The 20,606-nt window shown below is 45.7% G+C and overlaps 2 protein-coding genes across 11 annotated transcripts in view; one reads left to right on the forward strand and one right to left on the reverse strand.

Moving 5' to 3' along the window:
• KCNIP1 (potassium voltage-gated channel interacting protein 1) overlaps window positions 1-20,606 on the forward strand; it is a 431,381-nt gene that overhangs the window by 366,576 nt on the left and 44,199 nt on the right. The window lies entirely within an intron of this gene.
• On the reverse strand, window positions 8,943-11,401 carry LOC136019795 (acrosin-like). Its single transcript, XM_065690353.1, has 5 exons — window positions 11,301-11,401; window positions 10,781-10,981; window positions 10,204-10,469; window positions 9,801-9,946; window positions 8,943-9,347 (listed from the first exon to the last, which is right to left on the reverse strand). Exons 1-5 carry the CDS (start codon window positions 11,369-11,371, stop codon window positions 8,943-8,945), a joined length of 1,089 nt encoding a protein of 362 aa, XP_065546425.1. The 5' UTR covers window positions 11,372-11,401.

A 20,606-nucleotide genomic window follows, 5' to 3' on the forward strand; every position in this document is an offset into this window, starting at 1 on the left:
AAATGTCTGGCTTTTTCCATTCCTCTTTTTTTTTAGGATTTGACAAAAATAAAGCTTACTGCTCCACTGGTGAGCTTAACCTTGTCTGTATACAGATAGGAAAATGTACTCCAGTTGCTGTTCTACAAAATCTCGTGTTCAGTGGCTATGGTAGAAACCCAAGCACTCTAGTCTCTGCTCTTTATTTTATGTGTGATTCTACTTGAAAGCATTCAGTCCCTTGAGCTGACCTCTCTGAGGATAACAGTGTGTATTTTGCAGCAGATTTAGGAATGTTTGGGAAGCATTGATCCAAAAGCTGCTGCAGATCTGCAGAATGGTTTTCAGGCTGTAGAATACTTAGCTAAAAAAGATCTGAACAGTAAGAATCTCACTCTTCTTATTCGGCATTGGTCTGGGGTTCTTATTGCTCCAGGAGTGACTCAAATAAAATACCTAAGAAACTCTTGATTAATATTTGTGCCTCTTGTTAAGGGTTGATGAGTCTGTTTCTCTATTGGAGAGCTGAACTGGGCAGCCTGCCTTTGGTTTCAAGCGCAGAACCAGTTTCTCTTATTAGCTCAGTATTGCAGAAAAGGAGTGTTGCTGTACTTCAGGGGCTGAGCTGGGATGTCAGAGAGGAAAAGATACTATCTTTTACTTAAGTGAGTCCTTATAGTAGGCAAAACATAGCTCAGGATTTGGGTCCATAGGATTTGCCTCACATAAAGCAGCTGTAGTCAGCCCTTTAGTCACTCCTGATGATTTGAATCATAGAATAGTTAGGGCTGGAAAGGACCTTAAGATCATCCAGTTCCAACCCCCGTGCCATGGGCAGGGACATGTTTACATGAGAGTAGAAAGCTGATCTGTTTTAACCATGGTAGGTCAGTATGTGGCTTCCAGGCTGCATGGATGGAGGGATCTGGTGCTCTGCCTGTCAGGCAACGCTTTCCATGAAACATTAGCATGACTTGGCACCAACACATCCCTAACATAAGGAATTCTGGTTCTCAGGGCAGTAACAGGCAAATAAAGAATGAGCTGCATTACTGTTTTGGGAAATGAGGGAGAAGCCACAGCATTCAGGAAGATCCTCTGGGTTCAAGGCGATCCCAGACTAGCCTGAAGGTCCTAAGGGGGAAAAATGCTCCTTCAGTATTCCCTCAAGGCCTGTTTAAAAACTGAGTCAAAACCTCATGATTTGGCTTTGACCGTGTCTGATGCATTCTGAGCTGCTGGGATGCATGAGGTCTTCCTGCAGAGAGGATTCTGGGGACCAAACCAAAGCGTTCTTTTGCAGCTGCTTATATCAGGAACACCTTAAGAACTGCAGCTGTTAGACTTGGAGTAAATTGCAGTAACAGAAATAGTGGAACTGCCAGTTTTTCATGCCCTTCCCCATCCCTCTTGCTAAAGCGCTGCTGCATGGCTTTAGGAGATGCAGAGGTGGGGCATTATAGTGGGAGAACTGCAGGCAACAGGATGGGCAATAGAAACAGGACATGATCGAATAAGGAATTATCTAAATGTTTTAGGGTCTGTTTATCATGTTTCTCCTTCATAATCTTTTCTACTTGTCCGGGAGAGATTTGTCAGTGCAGCAATTTTAGTTCCTTGATGGTTTTATGGCTGAATGTGTTCATCTGGGAAATAAGAACCATAATGTGGCATCACAGGCAGTCAGTCATACAGCCAGGGCAATGAAAACCTAATTTGGCAGATGATAGAGTACCAAAAACATTCCTTTGGTCTGAAGTACTCCTCAGCAGAAGTGGCTTTGATGTCACTCCATTGAGCTCTGGGTAGGTAGACGCTAACGACAGAGAACCCTGGTAACACATTTACAAGTATGATCTCTTCCTTGGCCACCTGCATACAGAAGCTCAGTTCAGGTGTGTATTACTTGTTGACTTGATACACTACCAACTTGGCTTTCATATGAACATCTCTAAGCAATTCAGGCACATTATTTAATGTGATGCACACAACCCCTCTGAGGTTCTGCACCTGATGTTAGCTGCTGGGCAGTAGTTTAAGGCTGCTTCAGAATTGGTTCTGAGAGCAGGGTGGAGTTGAAAGCCAGCCTGCCCTGCTCAGCTGGGGCTACTGCTTGCCTCAGATGTGGAAGCAGTATGGGGAAAAGGACAGCCTCTGAGTCCTGTAAAATAACAGGCACTGGCTATCTCTCTTCTGAACATCCCAGATGGGTAAGCCAGCATCTTGCACTAATAGCATGCTTGAAAAATACAGCCTTTACTGGTGTTGTGATCTTGCATCTGCCATTCTGATAACACGCTCAACCTGCCAAGTGTTTACTCATCTGTGGTGCTAATGAAAAAATACTTAACTGGAGAGCAACCCCCAGTGCTACCCCATGCCAGCAGCCTGGTGAGATGCTGAGAGATGAACAAGTGCAAGTACATCTGTCTGCCTTAGCTGCCTGCAAAGGATGCTTGTTCCAGCCAGCACTGGTTCACCCTGATATCTGAGTAGGTGATAAGTGCCAGCTAAATATGCTCTTTGCTGTCCAGCGGCTAACCCAGAGTAACAGTTTGGAGCTGTTGCTTACAGACAGATTTACTGTATAGATCCTGGGCTTTATGTGAGTACGGACATGTATGTGGGAAGAGTGTTTATGAATATCCCAGCATCTCGGGGGTGGGAGGCTGTAGGAGTGGAAATTAAGACAGGGAAAGACTTTTTCTTTTCTCCCTTACAATGTGCTATATTCCCTTACGCAGTACAGAAGAGGCATTGACAAAAGCATCTGCATTGGCAGAACTGCTGAGAAAATCCCCAAAGCAAAAGTTGACTGGTATCACAGATGCTTAAATAAAGGCAGAGATGTGCAATGTTGCTGAGGCTGGCAGCACAGGGCTAAGTTGTTCAGGGGCACAGTGAAATCTTAAGAGAATTACCAACAAGTGACAAAAACTAAACCCAGAGGTTATGGTTAAATGCAGAAAGTGCTTGCGTGCTAAAGACAAGAGAAAAAGCAAGCGAGAGAGGTGGAGAGGTTGAGAAGCGGAATGTGAGAGTGAGGAGGGGAGAGGGAAATGCACTGTACACTGAGCTGAGCAGCAGGGAGAAAAGCTTCAAACAGGATTTCTCAGCTTTAGATGATTGCAAGCACACCAGTAGGTATCTGTGTGGTGCCTTAAAGGATGTGGACGAAAGGCGAGTCGGAGGGGCTCCAGACTTTAGGGATTGTGGTGGTGGTGTGCTCCTCTCTGAAACTTTTGCACTACCTTGGGCTCATTGACTTGTCGGATGGTAAGAGAACTTCCAAGTTTTCCTGCTCCTGTTTACTTTTGTTTAAATCCGTTTTGGGAAAGCCACTGCAGGCAGCAGACGGGCTGTGGGAAGGAAAGCATTGTCTGCCAGTGCACTGGTGTTCAGTATTGTCTTTGTCTGTATTAAGAATCATTCAGGCTGCAAAGAGGGAATTATGCTTTATGCTTTACTGAGGACTTTTGTTTGCTTTTAGTATATTATCTTCGAGAGAATCTGAAGCTGTGATTATTTTTGTTTTGTGTATTATTTTATCAACTTTTCTGGATTTTTTTGGTGTTTCTTCATTTTGTCTCCTGAAAATATATTAGTGCCAACCTAGAAAAAGGCACGTCTCTCTTGGGGTAGGGGAAGCACAGCTGGTAATTCTGTGCATGATTTCAGATGGCTGCCTAAAACAGTTGTGACTTTTGCAGATTTAAGACATGATGGAATGCATGTGGAAAAACCAGAACTTCTCTGTATTTGCTATTGCAGACGCTTCAGCAAAATAACCTAGACAGAAATATTCCTGTTTTCACTTATTGAACTGGAAGATTTGATCTCTCTTCATCTTACCGATGTAATGAACTTTGTTTTTCCCTAAAGGTTTTCCTGGCTGAGTAAAGCGTGTGTGTGTTAACAGTCAAGTGAGCTTTGGGGACTGTATTATTTATTCTTTCTATACAGAATAATTTTAATTATATATATATACATATATAGGGAGGTAGGTGTCATGGAATTTTGACAGAAAATAAATTTTGATGAAACAATTTATTTTAAAACAGAGACCCCCAAGTCACTGAGCGTATTTTTGCTTTGATCACTGTGCCCGTTTATCTAGCAAAGGAAATAGCAGTGATAAAATGTTAGCATGAAGACCCACATTACTTTATTCAGATGCTATCTTTAAAATAGGAGCTAGTGAGGGCTGTTGAAAGATTGAATAAAAGTCAAGGAGATTTAGATATGAGATATGTTTTGCTGGATAATGTTAAAAGTAAGAAAAGCAGATGTAATTTTAACCTTGCTACTATAAAATCAGTGCTGTTGTGTAATCCTGGAAATCCTCCTGCAGGATTGGGAACAAATAGGAAAAATCGCCTAAATAAGAGTTGTTTAGTTTGAGAAGATGGAAATTGGCATGGATTTGTCATGACATGAATGTTGATATTCCTTATTACAAACCGAATACCATGGGAGCTGTAAGTTTACTCTCAGAATGTCACTGGAGTTCCATTATATAAGTAAAAAGAAATCAAGATCTGCCAATGACAACTGATTTCATAAATGGCAACAGAGATGCTCACCTGAAACACAAGCTGTCAAGTGCTGAGGCAATGGCATTGCTGTCTGTTTCACTGCAAGAACATTTCTATGCCTTCTTTCCAGACCTATTGACTGTAATTCCAGTGTCTGCTCTTTCCAAAGCATTCTCTTTCCCAGAAGTGTCTCCCCAGTGTTTCCCCAGCAAAGTTAAATATGTGGCAGGTGAGGAAGTCATCTGTTCAAAGACGATGAGCAGAAGTGAACAAATAGCCCCAGCTTGTACTCACCTACAGGTTGCAGACAGCAGTCAATAATCGCTCGATCCATACAAGTGCAGAAGAATACAGCTTCTTTTAAGTGTTAAGGGAATCCTGTCAAAATTACTGATAGCCATAGCTCCTATTTGCTAATGGATTACCTGACAGTGTATAGGATACACTTAATAAACCTTTTTAGCTTTAGGTATTTTTTTCTTGGATTTCTGTTTTTTTCTGGCTGCAAAATGGTTCACAGGGAGACCAAGATATATTTACGTAGTACTCAGTAAATGATATGAGCTTGTGTTTTTCCCTTCTCATTCTGTACCTGTGCTAAGAATTACTTAAATGGCTAAATAGTAACATTAATGTAGTGCAGGTGATCATTTCTGTAGTGCAGTGCAGATTTCAGTCACTCCTTACAAGTGGCATTAAGCTGTTTCTTGGCTGTGCTAGAAGGCAGCAACAGGAAGGGTACAGTGGGTGCTTATATTGCCACATAAATATTTCTAGCATCTTTACATTCACTAGAATATAATGATTGTTGCTTTCTATTCATAAGCATCTAGAAAATCCATATAGTTTCTCCTGACTGTGTAAATAACACTAAAATAAGGCACTGAAATTGCCTATAGACTTATTTCATTTTAGAACTAAAATTATTCTGTTTCCTGTAGATGGAATAGGCTTTCTCAGACATTGTTCCTTTGTCCTGGCTAAAGAGGAAAACAAAGATAAACTGGAGTGCTGATTCTCCATCAGTCTAGCATAAGAAGCAACAGTTATGAGAGGGAAAGACAGTAACTGGGAAATGTGAAGGTTCAGAACTTGCTGCAGCGGAGCTCACGTGTGCCCAGTTCCACCTTCTCCCACAGCTGTGTTTCAGAGGTGAGGTCCCATCCTTGCTATCAGCTCATTCAGGTGTTTGACAGGGAACTGACACCACAGCCATTAGGGGCAGGTTTAACCCCTGAGCACAACCTAAACCTGTTGAGCATTTTTAATAAAATATTAAACTATCAGGTTATTTTTTCTACTTTGTTTTGTCCCCCTGGAACGCAGCTGGGCCAAGTCTCTGCGAAATGGTGCCCTAAAAGTCAGCCGAGCAGAAGAGCTGCAGTAAGATCAGACCTTTGCCAGCTGCACTGTTTGTGTTTTCCAAGTTCTGTATGAAAATGTCCCCATTTTACAGCCCAGGGAAGGGTACTGGCTAGATGCAGTTAAAAGGCAAAATTTGCTAAACCAGAGAAAGTTCTGCGAAGCACAGGGCAGGTTTCAGTGACACCAATAGACACAGAATGTTGATGACTCTTCGCTTTATCTCACTGTGCTGTCTGTTGGGGTCCATGTTTGCGGGCTGTGTCCTTGCTGCCATTCTGTGCTGTGACAGAGCTCCTGCACTCCCGCAGGGTTAGTTCCCAGCTCCTATGGAGCAACTCATGACCGTATCCAAAGGTGGGCTAAGAGCTGAAAATGGGTTTTCTTTAGTGCAACCGTGTATCCACAAACAATTATGTTTTACATGTTTGGGGAAACATCTGAGGAAACCTTGTATTAACTTGTGGTTAGAGACCAAAAGCCTCTGTCGAGTGAGAGTAAATTCTGGCTGTGCGTTTGTTTTATGAGTTTGGCTTTAACCCAGCTTCTTTGCAAAGCATCCATCCATCCATCCTGCAGGTACCTCTGAAGCACTCATAAATCATAGTTCTCCCAGTCAGAGGGATCCCAGACAAATATGAACTGTGCTTTTGGACTAGTTCAGTATTGATTCAGTAATGCATATGGCAGGGTGCAAGCCCCTGAAAATAGGTAGAGTTAAAATATACCATCAAGTATAATGTCAGGGATTTAGCTTTCTAATACAGGAAAGCCTTCATTCCTTAGCTGAAGTCACTTATATTGGCACAGAAGATTAGAAGCAGGTGCTCAAATATTTTTGACTGAATAAGTAAATGTACAAATTGGCTATCTCAGGTGTTTGAGGTTGTTACTACACGTGTCTGAAGCAACAGGATGTCAGAAATACCCTGCCAAGGGGTAGATTTCAGGTGCCACTGGAACAATTTTGATACAATTGCCAATGGAGATAGAGCTTAAAGGCAGTTCCCTTCACTAGAATAAGTGCTTCCAGGGCTTTCCAGTGCACCCCTTTTCATGTGGTGTGTCAAGTACGTGATGTTATATGGAGAGAGGAAACAGACATTTGCTGTTGTACCAAGTAACCCTTAAGGTAATCCAGACCTCAGAGTGAGAGGCTTGTTCTTCATAATGCTTTACTTGCAAGCAGCTGATTTGAAAGCAGAACTAGCTGAAGCAGGGATTTTGCCTGAGTTCTGATCCGAACTACAAAGAGGGAAGATTTATGATGGGGTAACTGATCACCTTAAATTGCCTTTGGTACTGTTGCAAATTCTGAGGCTGGGAATAGCCAAAGGCAAATCACACCTGATATTGATTTGATTCATGAGGAACTGTATGGCCTTAAGTAGTAGTACCTTAAGGTTAAAGCCTCTGAAGGAGAGAGCAGTTCGGCACAAGGGGCAGACCAGGGTTCCTGCTCTGGCTCCCACAAAGGTATTTATTGCCCAGCTGCTACAGATGCTAGCTGGCCTGCAGTGAAAACTGTATTCTGTCTGGTTCGTATAATTTGATAAGGTATTGATTAATCCAAATATGGAATAGGGATATTCTTACATGAAAGCTTTCGGGGGAGCATGTTCTTTCCAAAATTGAGACTGGAACTTCAAGAGAGGGAAGGAGGAGAGAGATTTGAGCAGGCTGGAAAGTGGAATCTCTTCTCCAGGGTATCCCCTGTGAAGGTGCTCCTGGTGCAGAGGCTGTATTAGAGCTGAATCAACACATTTCATTACATCTTCCCAGTGATTCCTGTTCAGTTATTCCAACACTTGTACAGATTTCTCCATCCGAAGCAGAAATCGCCTGCTCTCTTCCTGCCCCCCCAGGCTGTTCAGAGGCAGAGCTGGGGTAACCCCAGCCGCCATGAAGCAGTGTGAGCACCTGCATGTGGGGTCAATGCTGGGAGGCACTGCTGCAGTGCCCCAGAGGTGTCAGTGCTGGCAGAGGCTGGTGCAGTGCACACATACAGGAGCCCTGTTCTTTGCCCCACTATGGAAATTCCTCCATTTGTTGTATTTGCTCAGTTATTTTTACCTCCTAGGGAAGATATGAGAATTGCTGTTCAGACTGAAAGGGAACTGAATCAGTTTGGTAGATCAGTATTTTGGGCTCTGGTTCTTACTGCAGCTGTTAAATCCCATGGCATCTCCACTAGATCTCCATCCCTGGCAGTGTTCAAGGCCAGGTTGGACAGAGCCTTGACATGGTCAAATGTGAGGCATCCCTGCCCATGGCAGGGAGTTAGAACTAGGTGATCTTAAGGTCCTTTCCAAACCACACCATTCTATGATTCCATGATTCTATGATCTCAGGTTTTTCATGGATATTGGTCTGAGTGAGGTTATGCAATTATTTACTGTTCAGCAGGAAACAGTAAGACCCTGTCTCTAAGATATAGCAGTAAAAATAAGGTTTTAGAAACCTGAACAAACACCAAACCTGTAATGGCTTATCAGCTTCAGAATCTCATTTATTTTATGCTCAGGGATGTATCATGGTAATGATGTGTTCCTGTGCTCATGCTTGCATGCTTTCAATGCTTGGCTCATTTAGACACATGGGTAACTTGCAAGACAAAGTCCCACATTCCAAAGGGAAGTAGTCAGAAGATAAATGCCTGAACTATTCCTACTGCTCAGTCTGAACACTTCTGAGTATGGTGTTGCTTTGCGAGGATTATGCGTATCCATGCAGTAAATACTGCATAATCTATACCCATGAGGGACCAGAACTAGGGGCTGTACAGCCAATATGAAGTTGGAGGTTCCTGGGTTTTGGTGTTTTGTCCTTGCTGTTCTTGCACAGCCTTTAGTGTCTGGCACTCTTTCAGGTGGAAAAGTTAAACCTTTTAACTAGAAGGGGTTGTTTTAGCAGCAGAGATTCTGCCTCAGCCCTCTGATCTATAGAGGGATTCATTGAGTAGCTGTAATTACTTATGGTTGTGTGTTTACCAGAGCATGTTGTACTGCTCTGCTTTAACGGTGAGGCTGCCTTTGAATCAGCAGGCATTGACCCAGAAGGAAATGGTCATGGCACAGCACAGTCTGCACTGCATCCTGTGTCCTGCTGCTTCTCAGTGCTTTTTCCCTTTAGGGACTGCTGGAGCTCCTGCAGGAGGTTGAGGAATTGCATCACCTTCTGGCATGGAAGTGGGCAGGGCGTGAATGTGCCTGCCTGTGTTGGAGTGGGGGTCTGGGGGAGTGGTGGGGTCTGAGTAGGGGGCGAGGTGGAGACCGGCCGTGGTGTTGGGTTGGTTGCTGTTGCTGGGCGCAGTCTCATCGATGCGACCATCCAGTTGTAGAAGTGCTGGGTGGAGGTGTAAATTCCTGGCCGTTGTGCTCTCCCACAGCCTTCCCCCCAGCTGGTGACTCCCACAAGCCAGAAGAAGTCAGAATTGGTATCTTTGCACATGAGAGGACCACCGCTGTCACCCTGAGGCGGAGGAGAGAGGATGAAACTGGCGTTAGGTGGCCACTATCAGCACTATGGCTGGTTCCTGCTCTCTCACAGCACCTGCACAGAGAGGCTCTGCTCAGGTGCTGGAGCCTGCAGAACCTTATCTGGAGGGGGCTATGGGGCTGTAAGGTAGGGCACGCTCTCATCTCTGCACAGTGACCCTGGGTGTGTGGAAGAGGGGGTGTTCCAGGACTGGGAACTGGACCTACAGGCTGCTGAGAGCCCTGGATGGGGCAGAGTGCCAGGCCCCTGGGATAGGGGGGTCACTAAGCAAGGACCCGCAGATGGGATTGGTGATGGAAGCCCCGGCAGCAGCAGGGACAGGGAGGTGGGAGGGTGACTTTCCAGGCTGAGCAGGCTGAGGATCTGTTTGGGCACTTGCGCCCGGGCTGCCCGTGCTGCTGGGGGTGACTTGTAGCACGCTCCTACCTGGCAGCTGTCGATGCCACCCTGCGGGTGGCCAGCGCACAGGTTGTGGGTGTGGATGTCCCCTTGGTACCACTCGCTGCTGTTGCAGGTGTTGACATTGATGAGGTGGACCTTGGCCTCCTGCAGGACAGTAGCTGAGCTTGCAGCTGTGGGCACAGAAAGGAATTAACACTCAGCAGCTCGTGGCCAGTTCCCTTTCCCCAGTGCTTGGCTTTGCCCCTCAAAAGGCACTGGACCTGTGTTTCCCATCTGTGTCGCTCTGCATGGCGAGTCAGGCCCATCTCTCAAGGCAGACATCCCCACAGCGTGACTCTGGCTTTCACCTCCACTGTCAGGAAGCCCAGCCCATCTCCCCAGTGTGCCAGGCTTGCCCTTTGAACATGAGTGCTTCTTGGGAACTCACATTTTGCTTTCCTGGAACCCCAGCCACTGATGTAGCAGTCAGTCAGTTGGGACACTCTTATCGACATGTCTGGCACACAGATAAGCTGTATGTAGTCGTTGCACTGGAGAGGCCGGTCCAGTTCCAGCAAGGCAATGTCATTCTCCTCTGTGACCTTACTGTAGTAGGGGTGAGCGATTAGCTTCCTAATCTTGCGCACCTGAGACTCGGGGCCCAGCCGTGTCAGCCGTGTGGCCCCGAGCAGCACGAACCACATCTGGATGTGCCTGGAAGGCAGATGAGAAAGGGGTCACTGGGAGCAGAGCCATGTGCCTTCCACTTCACAAGGGTGAAAGGAAAGCAGTGCTGCAGAGGGTGCGACTGTCCCTGTGTGCCTTAGGCTCAAGGAACGTCGAGTTGGAGGCTGCTAGGAAGCAATGGCTTGAACCCAGCTTTCTCCTGAGTAGTCTGTCAGCTGGGCTCTGCAGTGACCAGCCACTGGGCGTACTGCAAGGAAATGGGATGGGAACAACGTGGTGCTGGAGACAGGGCACCTGCTAGTGTTATGGGAATATCCCTGCTCCCTTGTCCTCCTTACTTGGCGTTTATGAAGCAGTGGGCTGCCGTGAGGACCCACTGTGGGCTGATGAGGGACCCTCCGCATATGTGCACCGTGCCTGCTCCTGAGGTCTGCTGGATGCTGGCGATCCAGGGCCAAGCCCCTGGCAGGGCATCTCTGCCACCCACGATGCGCTGCTTGCTGTAGTAAGCAGCCATGGGCCGGTGCCCGCAGGTCGCTCTGTAAGCAGAAGCTCATTACTGTGCTGCTCGATGGCTTGCTGCTGCTGGGGCTGGAGGTCAGCTCTCTCCCTTCCCCACAAGGTGCTGCATGGACAGCAGGGCCAGGGAACCCTATGGGGCATGTATCTGTTCATCTGCCCCGTTTCTGGTTTAGCCCTGTAGGCAAGTTGTGCCAGCAGCCCAGGTGCTGACAGGGGCCTGAGGTGCCCACATGGGGTTTGAGAAGCTGTGGTGTGGCACTGGGGGACAAGCAGGCACCCTCCAGTGAACTCCGTAAGAGTTGCCAGGGTCCCCTCCCGGAGCCTCGGGCCACTTACCCACAGCTGGTTTGCGTGCCATGAGCAGGCCAGCACATGGCCAGTGGGACAAGGAGAGGGAGCAAATTCATCACTGCCAGCGGCACATGGCAGCTACAGCAACCGAGGGCTGGTCCGCACCACTGCCGCAGCTGCCACTGCCCGCGGCAACTGATGTCATAGGGTGGGTGGTTACAGGTGGGGAGGGGAGAGCAGAAGCTGGGATCAGCCACCCCCAGCAGACCCCTGCTGAATGCTCTGCCTGTGGGACGAGGGGTGCAGCCCTGTGCAGGCAGCAGTGCCTGGCTCCAAGCACTGCCTGCTCGCAGCTGGCGGGGGAAACCAGGTGTGGCATCATAGGAAGTTCCCTGCTGCCACCCTGCCCTCCGCGGCTGTTTGCCACCGGGTCCTTCCCCAAAAGCGTACACCAGAGAACATTGGTACTACAGGCACTGTGCCCACGTTTGGGTGGTGAAGACCCAAGCCGGTTACAGCTGCAGCAGGCACGCAATGATGTGCCAGACAAGTAAGCTAAGCACAGCCAAGCAGTGTCCACTTCCTGCATAAAGCACAGTGAGATGCAGATGCAGCACAGTCCACACTGGCTACATCAGCCGCAGCAACATTCTCTGGTAGGCTGTATGCTCTTGCTGCCTAAGAGCTTTGGTGCTGTTCTGGGCCAGCACTGATAAGGGCAATTGTGGTATCTGCTATGCATGGCCAAGAACATGCAGCTTTAAGCTCTGGACAGAGAAGGATGCTTCATTCAGCACCATTTACTAATGCCATTCTTAATGGCTTTGGTAAAGTCCTCATCTCATTAGTCTGCCTTCTACAGCTGTATGGTGGAGGCTTGCTCACATGCAGGCAGCATATGTTTTCTTATATTGGAAAAGCAATACTTAAAGGGGGCCAACAAGAAACCTGGAGAGGGGCTTTGGACAAGGGCCTGCAGGGACAGGGAATGGCTTTAACCTGCCAGAGGGGAGACTGAGATGAGCTCTTAGGCAGAAGCTCTTCCCTGTGATGGTGCTGAGGCGCTGGCACAGGGTGCCCAGAGAAGCTGTGGCTGCCCCATCCCTGGCAGTGCTCAAGGCCAGGTTGGACACAGGGGCTTGGAGCAAGCTGCTCCAGTGGAAGGGGTCCCTGCCTGTGGCAGGGGTTGGAACTGGATGAGCTTTAAGGTCCCTTCCAACCCAAACCAGTCTGGGGTTCTGTGATTTGCTGTTTATCGTAGTTGCTCTATTGCTAACCTTTCTCTTGAAATAGTGATTCCACATTCATGTATGCTCATGCAGTTGTAAAGCAACCTAAGTTTCGCAGTTCTGTCCGGTGTCCCCTCGTGTCTGTGTAAAGCTGCCTCACCTGTACATGTGCATAAGTTTTATTTTCCTTGTAGCTTATCAACTTCCCTCTGCTCTTCATGTCACACTTCCCTTCCTGGCTTTCAGGAGCTGGGTCGGCTGGCTCTGTTCATCTGAAATGCTACCTGGTCTTTTTCACTTTGTTGTGTTAATGCCTGTCTGCTTTTTATCATGGTAATGTCCCTCTGCTTTTTATCAAAGGGTTCTAAATGTCACTGCTTTACAGAACCTGTGAGGAGCATGAAGCTCTGCTCTTTCACTCTCTCTGCCCCACAGCAATCCCATCCTTCCAGCTTGGTACTAAAACCTGCTCTGTTTGCTTGCTGGAATTTCTGTGTTGAAGCAAGACCAGCGCAAACTGTGTACAAAATAGGTAGCATCGAAGTTGCTACCTGGGCTTCTTTCCCATGTACTTTCTTGAACATTTACTTTGCCTTTAGCACATGGTCTGGTCCTTGCAGCTGTTAAGTGTCTCCATACTCCGATTAGTGCCTTCCTGCTGAAGCAGTCAGGAGCTTGGGTTTATTTAATTATTTTGTATTAAGAATTAGAATTAATACAAGGCTCCTTTTCGAGCTGTGTTAGTGCTCGCATTACCTGCTTGTCACTCTAGAGGGAACAGTGAAGTACTCAGAAGTGGGAAGTGGCAGATTGTGTGTCCTGACCCATCAGGATAAAGATCAGCCGGTACTGATCTTCATTAAAAATTATTAAAGCTATTGCCAAAAGCTGTAACATTTTGACAGATGTAATCATATTTTCCCAATTCCTAAATGACAGTATTGCATTTTCTATCTCTTCTGAAGGGGAAGGGAGAGCACAGCAATAAACTGTGGTACTGATCATGGATTAGAGAGTAGCAGCTTCTTACTGAAACGTCTGTGGTTGTTACCTACCAAATTCTTTGAGTGAAACGTGACAACTGAGTTGCTTAAAAGCTTTGACTCTCCTAATTTAAGGTCAGCATCAGTGGGTGCTATATCCCCACATTAACTTGCACAGGCGCAGAACTGAAAATCTGTCTGATGAGGCTGGTTAGATCCAAAACTAAATCTCTTAAGGAAAAAGTATGTAAATGCCTCATAAAATTACAGGGAAGTAGATGTGGCAGATGAAGAGGCCTCCTAGTCCAGAGCAGGGTTGTACCTGTCCATGGCAGCATGGCACACTCAGTGCAAGTATTATTTTGTCTTCGGTCCACCAGTGGGCACAGAGAGCAGATGACTGCTTGATCTGTGGACAAGCCTTGTAAAGAGTTTTATGTTCTTTCAGGTTCCTCTTTGCTAGTCTAAATCACCCTTACTTCTTCTGGTCTTTCCTTGTTTGTTTTGTGATTTAGCCCCTGATCATATCCACTGCTCTTACCTGAAGTATTTAGTGTTAATGCACCTCAATCTTGCAGCTGTGGTCTGACTGCCAACTGAACCCAGCACAGGGGCTATTTCTTGTGCCTGGCAGGGTGTATTCCTGTTTGTAAGTCTGGCGAAGTGTTTGTTGTCTTTGCAGGAAACCATATTGGTCATTTATATTCCAATTCGGCCCCGCTGTAAGGCGCAGATCTGCAGCCTGGCCAACCTGTTGATGTGGTTTATTCTGTTGTCGAACTTGTAGCCTTTTGTATTTGTCTTTACTCAGTTTCAGGTTGTTACCTTCAAGCCTTTTCTCAAACTTGCAAAAGTCTGCTGCAGTCCTTTCCAACAGGATGATACCTGTTCTGTTAGATCCCCAGCTTGGTTACAAGCATATTGACCCGGACCAGACCTACAAAAGACTTCAGTGGAGCTGTGTGTCATCCCTCCAGTTGTTTCGATGCTGAGCTGCTGAGAGCTGCCTCTCAAGAGCTATGCACCCAGTTGCCATGTGCCTTGTGGAAGTTTCATAGACCGTTCCTTTCCCCAGCTTCCAGAGGAGAATGGTAGGTGAGATAGGCCCAAAAGTGTTACTCAGATGAAGAGGTAACGTGCTCCCCATTTCTCTCCTCCACACAAGGATGCGCTATATTGATTCAGTTCTGTTCTACTGCAGTTTTGGCAATTCAGTAGCCCACACTTGTGAGCAGACATCATTGGTTGTTCCAGCATTTCCTGAGAAAGTGAAAGGCAAAAAAATTATATGGCCCTGTAATCCTTCCTTCTCTTTTAGCTGTTTGTCCAGGACAAAAGGGAACATCCTGCCTTTGGTCTCCTGGTTTTTCTGAAGGTAGAGAAAACATAGTGATCACAGAAACACCAGTCCTGGGAAGCTCGGAAGTAAAACAGGATGACAGTGTGATAGGAGACATCCCACATACCCCATCATGTTGGATTGTCTTTTAGAGACTGTGGCTGAGATACTGTTCTCTTCTTCCCCTTTATGCACGGCGCAGAGAGGTGGTGCAGTGTCACCTCCCCACAGGCATCACATGGCAGTGCAGCAACAGCCTCTCCAGACCCCTGGTTCTTGTTGATTACAAGAAGATGCTAATGCTGTATAAGACATCTGAAAGCAGGAGGTGCTGGCTCATTCTGGCTTCCTTGGCTAGCAAACCCCCCAGCCTCTAAGTCATGTTCTTTAATTGCTGATGTAGCTCTCAGACAACTGCATCCCTCTATGGCTTCTTAATTTTGGTCTTTGCGGTTTTGATGTGGGGCTCTGAGGGTCCACACTGTCCATCCAAAATTACTGACGGGTAATGTCAGGACAACTGTAATACCAAGAAAATGGAAAATGCCCTTCCTTCTCTTTCATGTGACAAAAATAAACCCCCTGTGTTTTACAGTTCCTGCCTAAGTAATCAACAATGTAAGTATTCAGTCTGAGATCAATAATGTTTTGTGGGACTATTGCAGAGGTGTAATTCCATCAGTCATCCCTTGGGGTGTATTCTGTGTGTTTCCCCTTCAGCTTTAGCAGTTCTAATTGAATAGATGTGGATTTTACTTTTAGTCTGTTTGTACAAGAGTCAGTCCATGTGCCACATGGCAAGCCTTCTTCTTCAGAAAGCCTCTCAGCATCACCAGACCCTTCTTAACAAAAAGCGTCGCAGAAGGAAGTATCGTGTGCATAACGCTTACCTGTGACAGCATAGAGGCTAAGAAATGCTCTTTGATCTCCATTCATATTCTGGAGAAGAGAGTGTAGTGGTGAAAGAAACAAGACTGAAGTAATATTGTGTGGAAGAGCAGAGCCACAACCACCTCCTCTGAAAGCACAATCGTGTTTTCTTAAACCAACGTATGTGTCATCAGCAGAAAGCCCAAGTGTGCAGACTGTGTGTAAGTGCTTTGGAGGAGTGAGCGTGACTGGAGGTATAGAAGTGTTCTCCATGGAACACAGCAGCAGATGGCCAAGAAAGGAAGGAGATGTGCTTTCAGTGGGAAATACAGAGCGCTGGAGGGGCAGGTAAAAAGTAAGCTTCTCTAAAGTAGAAGTACTTATTGTGCTTTGTGCATTAGTGTCTGAAGAACCTGGCTGTGAGAAGTTTGTTAGTGGTTTGAAAAGTGCAGACCTTTGTGGCAGTGATGAATAGGCTAGGTATCTATCTTAGTCATTTTACTAAGCATAACTTCAAAGAGGGCTACTTAGGCCTTTCTTAAAAAACATGGTAGGAATGCAAGAATAAGTATACCAATATACCACAGCAAAACTTAACATACTGCACACCATAATTTCATTATTACTGTGCTCCTGGTAATTCCCATGTATATAACAACGCAGTAGTACATGAGGTTTGTACCTATTTACTTATCTTCCCTTCCATCTTGCCTTTCTTCCCTCAGACTCCTTCCCTAAATCCATCATATTATCTGCTGGGAAGAAGGATATTAGAAAAGGTTAATATTCTGTAGACTATTTTAAATAAATTGAATGGAATTGCATAAAACTTATGGATCTCCTGTTTCATTGCAAGGATTTTTCTTTGGCTTCATTTTTTCCCAAGATAGAACACGGAGGTGATAAGCTGTCATAGCATATTTCAAAAGGAGGAGCTGATGGTACCTGTTTGCTAGAGCTGAAAGAGACTGTGGACTGTAACATGCTGCATCAAATCCACCTTGCAAAGTAGCAAGCTCCAGGTAGCCTCTCTACTTCAGAAACACTGCAAGATTTGATGGAGTGTGATGCACTCGTGCATGTGGATCCACATCTCTGCAGATTGCAGTGGGGTAAATGGGGTCATTGTGGAGAAGGGGGAGGCTTTGGTGCAGGTAGAGCCTGCCAAGCTCATGCTTGTTTTAAGGAAAAGCTGGTGTGGGTTAAGAAAAACAAATTTGCGGCACTTTCTAAACTGAATGGCAGCATTGCTAAAGAGGAGTTTGTCCTTGTGCAAAGCTGATTTCTGAAAGGCTGTCAAAGTTGGTCTCAACTTATAGCCTGGGGAAGCGTCAGCTGTGGAAGTTAGCAATTCCTCAGTGCCGCTGAGCCGGGTGTCAGGCTGCTTGGCAGATGTTACAGGACTGTGATTGATCGGTACCCATCAGACTGGGGGCACTTAGTGAGTCTGGTTTTCTGATCTCTCACTGTTCTTTGTCTCTTCCCTTCAAGACCTTTCTCTGATGTGTTTGGGATGGAAGAACAGGTGGATAATGGGGGATTTAGGCAGGAATGTGCATCAGTCCCATGCAGGTTCCTTTGTTTAGGAAGGAGAGTGTTTCCAAAATAGCGTAATCAACAAAACCCTCTCCTGAAGGTTAAAGCAGAGTTTATCAGTTTGATCTGGAGGGATTTCATTTCTGCAGGAAGATAATTGCTTCTTAACTCTTGAATATACCCCAGCAGCAAAGGTGCAAAGTGTTACCAGATGTGAAGGATCCAGTCTAACCTCGAGTTGTCCATATCTACTAATCTTCAGGGGAATAGATACAATCTGTGAAGCACATCTTTGCCGATAAACTTAATTAAAGTATATTGGTAAGTTAGAGACACAAGTTGCAGATGTTTTAAATGAAGAGCTAAGTCTGTCTGGATGCTGAGAGGTTTCATTGCCTTGCAGTGAGATCTGGTCACATTTTAGGGGGTTAAAATGGATGTCTGAGGTTTGAGCTACATCTGGATGCAGCTATCCTTTGGCTGGTGAAGATGATGAAGAAGTGCTGAACTGTTGCTGGAGCAGATGGAGAGCATCAGCGCAAAGGCAAGCTTTATAACGAATCCACCTTGTGACACAAATCTGCCTGAAAGCTCTCTTGTGAAACTCCTTCGGGCAGACTTGGCTTTAGAGAAGGCTTCAGAATATTCCTGAAGGGGTTTAAGTGCCAGCTGGTTTTGCTGGGAAGGAATTCAGACACTTCTGTGGATCCTTCCAGCTCTCACAGATACTTCAGGGTTTGCAACAGGGTGATGTCAATTTTCTCTTTCTTACAATTGGGCAATTGCTTGTACACCCTGGAGGCTCCTGTGGCAACACACTGATCTTATTGTGGTGTGTTTTGGAGGTTAACTTAGTATATGCGCCAACGGTACAATATTGGGTTCTGTCTGCTTTAATATATCTACATGGTGACTTCTGCACAACAGCCACCCTTGTAGCGCAAGAACTCCGTCACTGAGGGAACATTGAAATAGTTTGCGGCAAATCTTGCAATCCAAGCTAGCAGAATGTATCTGCTCCAGATATTTATGGTGTTTAACTACCTCCTAATGGGACCTATAACTTGAAATGCTGTTTGAAAATGTGAAATTCAGGGCGAGGTTTGAAAAGATCTGGGTTTTAATCCTGTCTGGCTGCTGTCCTGCTGGGAGACCTGCCATAAGTCAGTCCCATCAGTCAGGTCTGGGTAATGAAGAGAAACTTCTAATGCAACTTCTTTGCCTCCTTAAAGTGTTCACTTTTTGAGTGGAGCTTACTTTAACTTTGCTCTCATCCTATTCTGGAAGTGCAATAGTTTGATAATGACAATCAGTTTGATGATTTCATTTGTCACCAGTTATGTTAGGGTGGTGAGGCACTGGAATCGGTTGCCCAGGGAGGTTGTGAGTGCTCCATCCCTGGCGGTGTTCAAGGCCAGGTTGGATGAAGCCTTGGATGGGATGGTTTAGTGTGAGGCGTCCCTGCCCATGGCAGGGGGGTTGGAACTGGATGATCTTGAGGTCCTTTCCAACCCTAACTATTCTATGATTCTATGTTTTCTCAGAGCATTATGTATCTGCCTATTTCTTTCCCTTGCATCAAGCAGCAATAGTAAAAACTTAAAAGGATCTTACCCGTGCAAAGCTTGCAATGTATATTACTTTCCTGACAGAGGATCTTAAACTGTGCTGGTGTCGAATCTCTCTTTTACATCTATACTGAGCAGCAAAATGATAATCCAGGCTGTTCTCATGGAGTTGACACATAATAGAGTTTGGGGGAGGCGTGGCAGCTAGCACATTGGGTATATGCAGCACAAAGGGAGCTAGTGTTTGGTTGCAGGTTAATGTATACACAACTGAAAATCTTCGTGTGTTCTGTAGCAGGGTGTGATGTTAATAGAGACCGGTTTTGGTCAAGCATATGTATCTGTTCATCTCCACCTCCCCCATTTTTATCTGCTTTTGCTGAAATATAATTCATATCCACACAACTCTAATGTGTTAAATAATTTATGTATAGCAATTAGCTGTCTGGAAGACACCAAAAGACATTTATTTCACCAACCCTGAATCTGCACCTCCTTCAGAATTAGAGCACTCTGCAGTATTAACACCATTGTAAACTAAGACAGCTAATAGCGTAGCAAATGGATTCTGTACGCAAGGCTCTGCATTTGTGGACTACAGAACCACTCTGAAATGCAGAATACACACAGCAGCTTCATCCCTCTTGAACTCCATGTTTCAGGTCAGAAACAGTGAGAGCAGTGAACAGTGCTGCACCCCTGAGAAGAGGGGATGCCTGGGGTGGAATGCCAACTAGCCATCTTGTTGCTTTTCAGACCACAATAGTAGGGATCATGGTGTTACTGGATGAGTGTAAAATGATGTCGTTTAGAATCTGCTTTGCATTTCACTGGCTCTAGGATTTCTCTTAAATCCTCTGCCTTCCACTCTTGTCTCACCAATTCCCATTTTGTGTTGAGAGATGTGCTGGAAAGCATCAGCTGGGGTAGTGCTGCTCAGAGCCACGCTGCATCTGACACTGTGTAGTAAAGTTTGGGCAAAGCTATCCATCTAGTTTATCCCCAAATTCTACAGCTCTCTCAACTATAAGTGTCCACTGATGACTGAGATGGAATCTCCTGATGAGAGCAGCAACAAAAGGCATAATTAGCTTTATAAGTAAGTGTAAGCAGTGGTGCAGGTTCTGCCACCTTCACTTCAAGTGTTGCGAAGATCACAGCTGTGGACACAAAGTGCAGAGGAGCCCAGTGCCATTTGTCCTATGAGGAGCTGTAGAAGTTGAAAGAACACAGAAGTAGCTGGCTTAGGCATGAATATATCTTTCAGAATGCTGTTTAATTGAAGTTGTTTATCGGGAAACATTTTTGTTTCATATGAACTCTTGGAAGAAGGATTTGTCTTGGTTACATCAAGGATATAGGATACAAAGGGAGCCGAAGGAAAAGCATTTTCATGACACTTCCACATGTGCAGTTTGGGGTTGTTCTTTGCGCTTCTAATGAAATCTCTAGAGCTGTATTTTGTGTTTAATTCTTTTAGATTCTGGGGGAAAACTTCTAACCAAAGCAGCTATGAATGATGTTTGAACCTTTCCTAGAATCTTAACTAGAATCTTGCTTTGGGCAAAATGTGTAACAATTCATATTGGTGCTACATGCCAGGTTTGAGCTATTTCTGTCTGTGTCAGCAGTCACCTCTGGGCTGCATGGCGGACTAGATGCAAATGTCTAATGTTCATTATTATAAGGAATTAGGAAATAGAATGTAGTTTATCTTGGAGAATGTTAGGATCCAGGCTGCTCATGGTGATTAATGGGTGCTATTTGCAATAATAATCTAAACACAGGCCTGCTTGCCACATAATCATTGTGTTGTGCTGTAGTAT

This window comes from Lathamus discolor, chromosome 10 (genome assembly GCF_037157495.1).
Source record: "Lathamus discolor isolate bLatDis1 chromosome 10, bLatDis1.hap1, whole genome shotgun sequence".
In the NCBI taxonomy this organism is placed as follows: domain Eukaryota; kingdom Metazoa; phylum Chordata; class Aves; order Psittaciformes; family Psittacidae; genus Lathamus; species Lathamus discolor.